This window comes from Perognathus longimembris, unplaced genomic scaffold, assembly GCF_023159225.1.
Source record: "Perognathus longimembris pacificus isolate PPM17 unplaced genomic scaffold, ASM2315922v1 HiC_scaffold_2271, whole genome shotgun sequence".
Classification (NCBI taxonomy): domain Eukaryota; kingdom Metazoa; phylum Chordata; class Mammalia; order Rodentia; family Heteromyidae; genus Perognathus; species Perognathus longimembris.
Genome location: NW_025957356.1, coordinates 23,010 through 34,224, shown reverse-complemented (window position 1 = coordinate 34,224; position 11,215 = coordinate 23,010). Strand labels below are relative to the sequence as shown.

The 11,215-nt window shown below is 48.7% G+C and overlaps 1 protein-coding gene across 1 annotated transcript; it reads right to left on the bottom strand.

Moving 5' to 3' along the window:
- Positions 1-4,852: 4,852 nt before the first annotated feature.
- LOC125344662 (endogenous retrovirus group K member 8 Gag polyprotein-like) lies at positions 4,853-6,364 on the bottom strand. The gene has a single exon (XM_048337087.1). The coding sequence runs from the start codon at positions 6,362-6,364 to the stop codon at positions 4,853-4,855; it is 1,512 nt and encodes a 503-aa protein (XP_048193044.1).
- Between the last annotated feature and the right edge of the window lie 4,851 nt (positions 6,365-11,215).

The window sequence follows — 11,215 nt, the reverse complement described above, 5'->3', positions numbered from 1 at the left end:
CCCCTGTGTAATTACCTGAACAAGTGTTGGGATCTGAACGATCCCTTTCTCCCCAAATTCTCGGGGAGAATGGTCCAAACCTCAAAACACTACGAGAGAGCACTCGACCTTATCTTCCGCCCGCAGAAGGTGAGGGAATGCTCTCGTTGGTCTGCGTTTAGCCGAGGAAAGTGAACTACTGAAGCCCCCCGTCCCTGCCCCTCCTCACGTGTCGACGATCGGCGCAGAGAAAGAAAGACTCCAGGGAGACTGTCTGAGGTTATGAACCGAACTCACCGCCCAAGGGGCGGGGGAAGGTTTTTATTGTGGTGGGTAAGGCGGGAAGGTGGGCTTCGCTAATTGGCTGAACTGGGCTGTCTCGGTCAGAGTGGCACCTGGGACTCCCCCCATGGGCTGACGTCACGCCCCAATAGGACCGCCCCTTGGCACCGGCGGCGCCATCTTGGAGGCATCCACGTGGGCCTGAAATCGAGATGGGAGGCGGGCCAAGCCAGAACTACTCCTTCCGGTTCCGGACCCGGGAGGGGTAGGAGTGGCTACCGGCCATTTGCTCCCAAGGCGGGAAGAAGGGTGGTCGATCGGGGACCGCCCCTCTACATGTCCGGCCAGCATCCCCACATCTCCCCTTCTTTTATTTTTTTAAATAGCAGGGGTGCCTTACTCGAGGGCGCGCCTGTCTTAGGTTGCCTCCCCCGTGGGAGATCGTACCCGTCATTGGCAAAAAGAACGCACTGGCACTTCAGGCTGACCTACCTGCCCGGGCGGCCAGCCCGATGGGTGAATCTGGGGAGAGCGGGATTGGCATTTGAGAGAAAGCCCTGATGCTTTTACTCCATGCCTATGGGCCCCGGCCAGTAGCGGGTCCTAATGGGCATTATGACTAACCTCGTGGGGTTCCCAATTGGTCAAAACAATGCCACTGTTGACCCGAACAGCCCTAGTTGTCGCCACAAGTGAAGACCTGTTCTAACCTAGGGTAAGGTAAACAGGGTGCAAATGTGAACCTAAGGTACTCATAACGTGAACAATTGCAACATAGAGTGGATGCAAACATGAACAGTTGTAACACATGAGCAATTGTAACACAGGTACAATGCAATGGAAAATCTCTTATCTGGCTCAGTCCCTAAGAGATAGAAAAGTCCTGGTCCATTCTGGTGACAACCGGGACGACACAGGCAGCATTCCCTCTCTCCACTAGCGAGGTAGCAACAGGTCCAAGCTTTGGCTCCAGCGGCTTTCGTTGGTCCACAGCAGCCAAGGTGCTGATAGCTTAAGGCACTGGTTAGTAAACATTTGGAGCAAGGTGCCAATTTCCTTGCTTATTGTAAACATTTATCATAAAACACATAAAACATTAAGGTGTCGAAACCCTTTAGCTCCTATTTCCCACCAATGGGGCCCCCAAGGTAAGCAGCAAGGGGAGGAGCAAAGGAAGGAACAACAGTGTGCAAAATTATCTTTTGAGTCCTTGTGCAACGCTGCAGACGATGCCACAGCAAAACATTGCGCCACGGGACGCCAGGCGATGTCCAGGAAGCACGTAGAGCTGGCACTGGTCCACCGCCAATGTACACAGGCAGGCCTTCTGTCTCCCCATTGAAGATCCGTCAGGGTTTCCGTCCTTTTTCTTTTCCTAGAGAGTAAAGGGAGACATCCCTCAAGGGCAAATGCCCTTGGGTGGTCATTCTGATGAACAATATTTTACATCTCTAGCCGGTATCCAGATTGGATTCGGTTCCCCAGTGGGAAAAACGCAGGCAAAGCCTCTTCCAACACTGATAAGTGGGTCGGGCCCACGCCACGCCCCTGTCAGGGGATCCTTCCACCGGACCTCCACCTTTAAGTAGGGTGTTTGGCTTGACCAGTGTCTCTGAAAAGCCGACAGAGGTTGGTCCTTAGAGAAATTTAAAATATTCAATGTAAACAATGCTGTCCTCAGCTGGTCATGGGGGCTTCCCCCCCTTTTTGTTTTAATAATTGATCCTTTAGGGTCTTATTATGCCTCTCAATTATGGCTTGACCCTTTGGGTTATAAGGTATTCCAGTGGTATGTTTAATATTCCACATTTGGAAAAATGCCTGTAAAGGCTTACTGGTGAAACAAGGTCCATTATCTGTTTTCACCTGTAAAGGCAGCCCTAGGATAGCAAAACATTGTAAGAAGTGGCTTTCAGCATGCCGTGCTCTCTCCCCCGTGTGCAGGGAGGCCCAACAGGCGCCAGAGCACGTGTCAATAGACATAAATATATATTTTAGCCTTCCAAAGGGGGCGTAATGGGTCACGTCAGTCTGCCAAATGACGTTGGGTCTTAACCCTCTGGGATTCACCCCCGGAGATTGCAGAGGCGGGACTTGCACAAAAGGCATACATTCCTTACAAGTCCTAATAATCTTCTTTAAATCCTTTATAGGAACCAAAGGAAATCTCTGATGTAACCCTCTCCAGTTCAAATGTGTACGCTCATGGAGTCCTTGAGCCATTTGAAGGTTTTGAGGCTGTAAGACAGCCACTGCTATAACAATCCCATCAGTGGCCAGCTGGTCGGCCATATGATTACCTTGTGTCAGCATCCCAGGCAGTCCTTGGTGTCCACGAAGGTGCTGCAAGAATATAGGCTCAGCCCGCTCTTTTAACAGAGATCTAACTTGGATCATCAGAGGGGTGATTGGGTTCTCATCTAATTTGATGTATGAGGACACCAGGTTTGGTAGCAGATTTACCACATACATACTGTCAGAAAACAGGTTCATTGGTTGTTTGACCTGGGTCAGTGCCAGGGCCACTGCGTACAGCTCCTTAAACTGTGCAGATCCAGTAACGGCCTCAAAATAATGGGTGTTTTTTCTCTCACAGGTAGGAGAGGAGGCAGGGCATACCACCACGGCAGACCCCGCCCCTCCCCCATCTGTAAAAACATTTACAGCCTTGACAAGAGGCCTGGTGGAAAAAAGCATAGGGGGAATCCAACGTAGCTTGGAAAATGAGGTCACCCACCTCGAAGTTCCATAATGGCAATCTACTGTCCCCATGAAGCCCTCTAAGGCATTAGATACCCTGTTATGGTTTCTTCTGACCCATTCAATATCTGCCAACCGGTAAGGGATGGTTATCACATCAGGATCCTTCCCATAATGCCTCAGGGAGGTATCCCTACCCTTAATTATTAAGTCAGCTAGCTGGTCCATCTGTGAATAAACCCTGGGAGCTCCTCCCACTGACGCGTGCACCCATTGAAGGGGTTCGCCAGACTGGGTAATGGCAGCTGAAAAAAGCTCTAATCCAGGGAGGACCCAGAGACAGAGTGGACACTCAGGCTTATAGCGAGCTAACTGTGCCACATCTAGGGCCCTTTGGACTTTCTGGAATATTGCTTGGAGTGATGGAGTTATTGTAATAACATCATTGGGTGCCTTGCCCTTCAAAGAGTCATGGAGCGGAAGCAGCTGCTCTGTAGGCAGGTGAAGCCAGGGCCTTAGCCAGTTAATCTCACCTAGCAATTTCTGCATCTCTACCATAGTATAAGATGGCTTGAAGGACAACTGGGGTTTAAGGGGGCACACCGAGTCTAATTTAAGCTCTGCCCCCAAGATCTTAAAGGGGTACACTTTCTGAACCTTGTCACTGGCTATGCGCAGCCCTCCTCTATGCAGGAGTGTTCGTACCTTCCTATAGGCTAAGTCTAGCACCTGAACATCTGCTGATCCAATAAGAATATCATCCATGTAAATGACCAAAAAAATATCTGGCTGGTTCTGAATGGGTTGGAGAACCTGTGACACATATTGTTGGCAGAAGGCAGGACTATTAGCCATGCCCTGGGGCAGGACCACCCACTCATACCTTTGGTCCGGCCCATGGTGGTTAACTGAGGGCACGGAAAAGGCGAACTTTTCACAGTCTCGGGGGTCCAGGGGGATGGAAAAGAAACAGTCCTTGATGTCAAGTATGATAATATGAAGATCCCGAGGAATGGAGGGGATCCATGGCAGCCCCCTTAGGGGGGTGCCCACAGGAACTATTCGCTCATTAATCTTTCTTAGGTCCTGTACCATCCTCCATTTACCTGAGGTCTTTTGTACAACAAATACTGGGCTGTTCCAAGGGCTCAGCGAGCGTCTAATATGCCCTAGGGACAGTTGCTCTGACACTATTTCTCTTAATTTCTCTAACTTGTTTGAGGGGAGTGGCCACTGTTCCAACCACACTGGGGGTCCCGGGAGCCACTGAATGGCAGGGACGGTGGGAACAGTGGCCCCTAGGATTGGGGGTGAGGCCCTGTAGAAGAAACAGGAGTCTCCTGGCTTGAGGTCTCAGGTGGAGACACTTCCTGATGGCTATTAGGGTCACCTGTCAGGTCATGGCCTGACGAGACCACGGCCTTGGTCTCCACTAAGATATCCCGACCCAGCAGATTGTTCCGTAAGCCAGTCATTATCAAGGGACGCACTTCTCCCTTTTTTCCATCCGGATCTGTCCAGGCAAGCCAGTTTCTAGTTACTTCACTGGCAACATTGCCTCCTACTCCTGTTGTCTGGGGCCCGGGCACCAAATCCCACCAAGGAGGGACTTCCTCCTTCCTCAATACAGTCCGGTCAGCTCCGGTATCGATTAGGCATCGGAACCTTTTCCCGGCTATAGTAACCATCATACTTGGCTTGTCTTCTGAGACTATTGGGACCACCCAGTGAATCTCAGGTTTGTCATCAGGCAGGTCGCCGGGTTGGTCACGGGGCTGATCGCTAGACCGGCTGCCTCCTTTGGATGACGGGGCCGGAGGGCGCCCCACTACTGGTTTGCTGTTAGACTGGCCGCCTCCTTTGGGTGACGGGGCTGGAGGGCGCCCCACTACTAGTTTAAAGGCTTCCCCCCAGCCTCGAACTTGGACTTGCACTCGCTCTGCCAATGATAACCTTTCTTGCATCGGGGGCAAGGTGTCTTGGGTGGCAACTTGGTTTGGCCAGAGTTTCGTCCCGACGAGGCACTAGGTTTTGCCGAGCCTGACGGACATTCTCTCTTGAGATGGCCACGACCGCCACACCCATAACATCGCCCCTTGCCTGCCCCATTGGCCATTGCAGAAGCGTGCTCCTCATTAAGTGAGGCAGTCAGCACCTGTGTCCTGCGGGTCTGGGTATCGAGACTCCGACAGGCATATATCCAGCTTTCTAGGGGTTTGTCCTTCATACCTGCACAAGCTATCTTATGGTCTGGGGCCATTCCGTCCCACACCAAAGATCTAACAAGTTCATCTATCTGAGACCAAGGAGCCTTTAACTGAATGCTTTCCTCCACCCTCTCAATAAATGAGACGAGATCCTCTGTTGCCCCTTGAATAACTTCTAATGTCGTGATCTTTGAGGGCCCTTTCCCTAAGGATGTCCATGCCCACATCCCCAAGGCCCACACTCGCCTCCGGTAGGCTGCGGGAAGAGAGACCTGGGGAAAGTCAGTAACATGTGGATTGGGGGGCCCATACATCATCTCGAAGGTGACGGGGATTGGAGGAACGTTTGCGAGAAATTTCTCAGCCTGATCAGAGCATGCATTCCTAAAAGCTGCGCACCACCTCTTATAATCTTTCCTGTCTAGCACAGTCTGACCTACGCGTCTCCACGTTTGTGCATTGGAAAACCGGTTGCTCAGGCCCCGGAGTAGGGCGTGAGCCCAAGGAGAGTTCGGTCCCTTCTCAGTGACCGTTTTTCTAAGATCTCGGAACTCCTTGACTTCCTCAGGTTCCCACCCAGCCGTGATGCTTGCTACATCAAAGTCTACCGTCTCTATACCTGGTGCAAAGTCCGGCAGCGGCTGCTCCAGTTGCGGATACGGCAACGCTGGTGGCGCTCGCGATGAAAGCGTGGCAGGCCATCGCGTGCTCAGGGCAACCTGTTTGGAGGGGGTAGGAGGGGGCGACGGCAGAGGCTGCCGGCTGCCCCCCTCCCTGGCCGCGTGTCTCGGGAGTGCGGCATCTGGTCCGGGGTCCCGGAGATTAAGCCCACGATCGAGATCGGCTTGTAGCTCCTCCGCGGGCCCGTCAGGAAGGGGCGTCAGGCCCTCCTCCTGCGGGTCCGCAGGGGGATCTCCTCCTTCTTCCCCAGGGTTCTCCTCCGCGGCTCCCGCCTGCCCTAATGGAATCTCTCCTGTAGAAAGCCAATCTTTGAGAGAGGTAATAATTGGAAAAATCACAAGAGGGAGATCCTCTCCTATCTCCTCTTCCTTGCCGTCCAGCTCCCTCCCCAGCTGGTCCCAGGTTTCCCAGGAAAGCGGATTGGCCTTAACCAACCATGGGATGGCCTGGGTCAGCTTCTCCCAGATCCGCTTGATGGTAGGATCTGAGATGCGCTGTCCACTACTTTTAACCATGAACCATAATATCTTAACCGTTGGTTCATTCCATTTGCTATGCGCTTGACCCATCTCAGTGGGATCTCTCCTCCAACCCAATCGCTAAACGCAGTCTGTGGGGATACTACACCCCAAAATTCCCGGCCGTGTGGTTCGCCCCACGTTGGGCGCCAGATGTTGGGATCTGAACGATCCCTTTCTCCCCAAATTCTCGGGGAGAATGGTCCAAACCTCAAAACACTACGAGAGAGCACTCGACCTTATCTTCCGCCCGCAGAAGGTGAGGGAATGCTCTCGTTGGTCTGCGTTTAGCCGAGGAAAGTGAACTACTGAAGCCCCCCGTCCCTGCCCCTCCTCACGTGTCGACGATCGGCGCAGAGAAAGAAAGACTCCAGGGAGACGGTCTGAGGTTATGAACCGAACTCACCGCCCAAGGGGCGGGGGAAGGTTTTTATTGTGGTGGGTAAGGCGGGAAGGTGGGCTTCGCTAATTGGCTGAACTGGGCTGTCTCGGTCAGAGTGGCACCTGGGACTCCCCCCATGGGCTGACGTCACGCCCCAATAGGACCGCCCCTTGGCACCGGCGGCGCCATCTTGGAGGCATCCACGTGGGCCTGAAATCGAGATGGGAGGCGGGCCAAGCCAGAACTACTCCTTCCGGTTCCGGACCCGGGAGGGGTAGGAGTGGCTACCGGCCATTTGCTCCCAAGGCGGGAAGAAGGGTGGTCGATCGGGGACCGCCCCTCTACATGTCCGGCCAGCATCCCCACAAACAAGCTCCAGCTGCTTTTATTCTCAGAAGCTTTACTCCCTGATATACAGCTGCCTACCCCCTTCGTAAGTGCAGGTCCTAAATGAGCTTTTTCTCTGTTCCCTCACCACAATCCAGATTCTTTTGGGGAGTTACCAGTACAGTAACCATATCAGGAAGTACTTAATTTATTAAGCTACTGCTTTTCTTAATCTCAGTGGAGATATTTACTGATAAACAGCTACCTACGCAGCATGTTCATGTCGTTCCTAAATGAGCTTTTATCTCTCTCCCCTCACCACAAATCAGATTCTTCTGAGGAGTTCCCAGTACATTATCCTTTCCCCTGTGTAATTACCTTAACAAGCTCCAGCTGTTTTTATTCTCAGAAGGTTTACTCCCTGATATACAGCTGCCTACCCCCTTCGTAAGTGCAGGTCCTAAATGAGCTTTTTTCTCTGTTCCCTCACCACAATCCAGATTCTTTTGGGGAGTTACCAGTACAGTAACCATACCAGGAAGTACTTAATTTATTAACCTACTGCTTTTCTTAATCTCAGTGGAGATATTTACTGATAAACAGCTACCTAAGTAGCATGTTCATGTCGTTCCTAAATGAGCTTTTATCTCTCTCCCCTCACCACAAATCAGATTCTTCTGAGGAGTTCCCAGTACATTATCCTTTCCCCTGTGTAATTACCTTAACAAGCTCCAGCTGTTTTTATTCTCAGAAGGTTTACTCCCTGATATACAGCTGCCTACCCCCTTCGTAAGTGCAGGTCCTAAATGAGCTTTTTTCTCTGTTCCCTCACCACAATCCAGATTCTTTTGGGGAGTTACCAGTACAGTAACCATACCAGGAAGTACTTAATTCATTAACCTACTGCTTTTCTTAATCTCAGTGGAGATATTTACTGATAAACAGCTACCTACGCAGCATGTTCATGTCGTTCCTAAATGAGCTTTTATCTCTCTCCCCTCACCACAAATCAGATTATTCTGAGGAGTTCACAGTACATTATCCTTTCCCCTGTGTAATTACCTTAACAAGCTGCAGCTGTTTTTATTCTCAGAAGCTTTACTCCCTGATATAAAGCTGCCTACCACCTTCGTAAGTGCAGGTCCTAAATGAGCTTTTTTCTCTGTTCCCTCACCACAATCCAGATTCTTTTGGGGAGTTACCAGTACAGTAACCATACCAGGAAGTACTTAATTTATTAAGCTACTGCTATTCTAAAGCTCAGTGGAGATATTTACTGATAAACAGCTACCTACGCAGCATGTTCATGTCGTTCCTAAATGAGCTTTTATCTCTCTCCCCTCACCACAAATCAGATTCTTCTGAGGAGTTCCCAGTACTTTATCCTTTCTCCTGTGTAATTACCTTAACAAGCTCCAGCTGTTTTTATTCTCAGAAGGTTTACTCCCTGATATACAGCTGCCTACCCCCTTCGTAAGTGCAGGTCCTAAATGAGCTTTTTTCTCTGTTCCCTCACCACAATCCAGATTCTTTTGGGGAGTTACCAGTACAGTAACCATACCAGGAAGTACTTAATTTATTAAGCTACTGCTTTTCTTAAACTCAGTGGAGATATTTACTGATAAACAGCTACCTACGCAGCATGTTCATGTCGTTCCTAAATGATCTTTTATCTCTCTCCCCTCAACACAAATCAGATTCTTCTGAGGAGTTCCCAGTACATTATCCTTTCCACTGTGTAATTACCTTAACAAGCTCCAGCTGTTTTTATTCTCAGAAGTTTTAGTCCCTGATATACAGCTGGCTACCCCCTTCGTAAGAGCAGGTCCTAAATGAGCTTTTTTCTCTGTTCCCTCACCACAATCCAGATTGTTTTGGGGAGTTACCAGTACAGTAACCATACCAGGAAGTACTTAATTTATTAAGCTACTGCTTTTCTTAATCTCAGTGGAGATATTTACTGATAAACAGCTACCTACGCAGCATGTTCATGTCGTTCCTAAATGAGCTTTTATCTCTGTCCCCTCACCACAAATCAGATTCTTCTGAGGAGTTCCCAGTACATTATCCTTTCCCCTGTGTAATTACCTTAACAAGCTCCAGCTGTTTTTATTCTCAGAAGGTTTAGTCCCTGATATACAGCTGCCTACCCCCTTCGTAAGTGCAGGTCCTAAATGAACTTTTTTCTCTTTTCCCTCACCACAATCCAGATTCTTTTGGGGAGTTACCAGTACAGTAACCATACCAGGAAGTACTTAATTTATTAAGCTACTGCTTTTCTAAAGCTCAGTGGAGATATTTACTGATAAACAGCTACCTACGCAGCATGTTCATGTCGTTCCTAAATGAGCTTTTATCTCTCTCCCCTCACCACAAATCAGATTCTTCTGAGGAGTTCCCAGTACATTATCCTTTCCCCTGTGTAATTACCTTAACAAGCTGCAGCTGTTTTTATTCTCAGAAGGTTTACTCCCTGATATACAGCTGCCTACCCCCTTCGTAAGTGCAGGTCCTAAATGAGCTTTTTTCTCTGTTCCCTCACCACAATCCAGATTCTTTTGGGGAGTTACCAGTACAGTAACCATACCAGGAAGTACTTAATTTATTAAGCTACTGCTTTTCTAAAGCTCAGTGGAGATATTTACTGATAAACAGCTACATACGCAGCATGTTCATGTCGTTCCTAAATGAGCTTTTATCTCTCTCCCCTCACCACAAATCAGATTCTTCTGAGGAGTTCCCAGTACTTTATCCTTTCCCCTGTGTAATTACCTTAACAAGCTCCAGCTGTTTTTATTCTCAGAAGGTTTACTCCCTGATATACAGCTGCCTACCCCCTTCGTAAATGCAGGTCCTAAATGAGCTTTTTTCTCTGTTCCCTCACCACAATCCAGATTCTTTTGGGGAGTTACCAGTACAGTAACCATACCAGGAAGTACTTAATTTATTAAGCTACTGCTTTTCTTAATCTCAGTGGAGATATTTACTGATAAACAGCTACTTACGCAACATGTTCATGTCGTTCTTAAATGAGCTTTTATCTCTCTCCCCTCACCACAAATCAGATTCTTCTGAGGAGTTCCCAGTACATTATCCTTTCCCCTGTGTAATTACCTTAACAAGCTGCAGCTGTTTTTAATCTCAGAAGCTTTACTCCCTGATATACAGCTGCCTACCCCCTTCGTAAGTGCAGGTCCTAAATGAGCTTTTTTCTCTGTTCCCTCACCACAATCCAGATTCTTTTGGGGAGTTACCAGTACAGTAACCATACCAGGAAGTACTTAATTTATTAAGCTACTGCTTTTCTTAATCTCAGTGGAGATATTTACTGATAAACAGCTACCTACGCAGCATGTTCATGTCGTTCCTAAATGAGCTTTTATCTCTCTCCCCTCACCACAAATCAGATTCTTCTGAGGAGTTTCCAGTACATTATCCTTTCCCCTGTGTAATTACCTTAACAAGCTCCAGCTGTTTATATTCTCAGAAGGTTTACTCCCTGATATACAGCTGCCTACCCCCTTCCTAAGTGCAGGTCCTAAATGAGCTTTTTTCTCTGTTCCCTCACCACAATCCAGATTCTTTTGGGGAGTTACCAGTACAGTAACCATACCAGGAAGTACTTAATTTATTAAGCTACTGCTTTTCTTAATCTCAGTGGAGATATTTACTGATAAACAGCTACCTACGCAGCATGTCCATGTCGTTCCTAAATGAGCTTTTATCTCTCTCCCCTCACCACAAATCAGATTCTTCTGAGGAGTTCCCAGTACAATATCCTTTCCCCTGTGTAATTACCTTAACAAGCTCCAGCTGTTTTTATTCTCAGAAGGTTTACTCCCTGATATACAGCTGCCTACCCCCTTCGTAAGTGCAGTTCCTAAATGAGCTTTTTTCTCTGTTCCCTCACCACAATCCAGATTCTTTTGGGGAGTTACCAGTACAGTAACCATACCAGGAAGTACTTAATTTATTAAGCTACTGCTTTTCTTAATCTCAGTGGAGATATTTACTGATAAACAGCTACCTACGCAGCATGTTCATGTCGTTCCTAAATGAGCTTTTATCTCTCTCCCCTCACCACAAATCAGATTCTTCTGAGGAGTTCCCAGTACATTATCCTTTCCCCTGTGTAATTA

What these genes read in the sequence shown, in the direction of transcription:
- LOC125344662 (XM_048337087.1), bottom strand. Translation starts at nt 6,364, where the DNA reads ATGGTTAAAAGTAGTGGACAGCGCATCTCAGATCCTACCATCAAGCGG.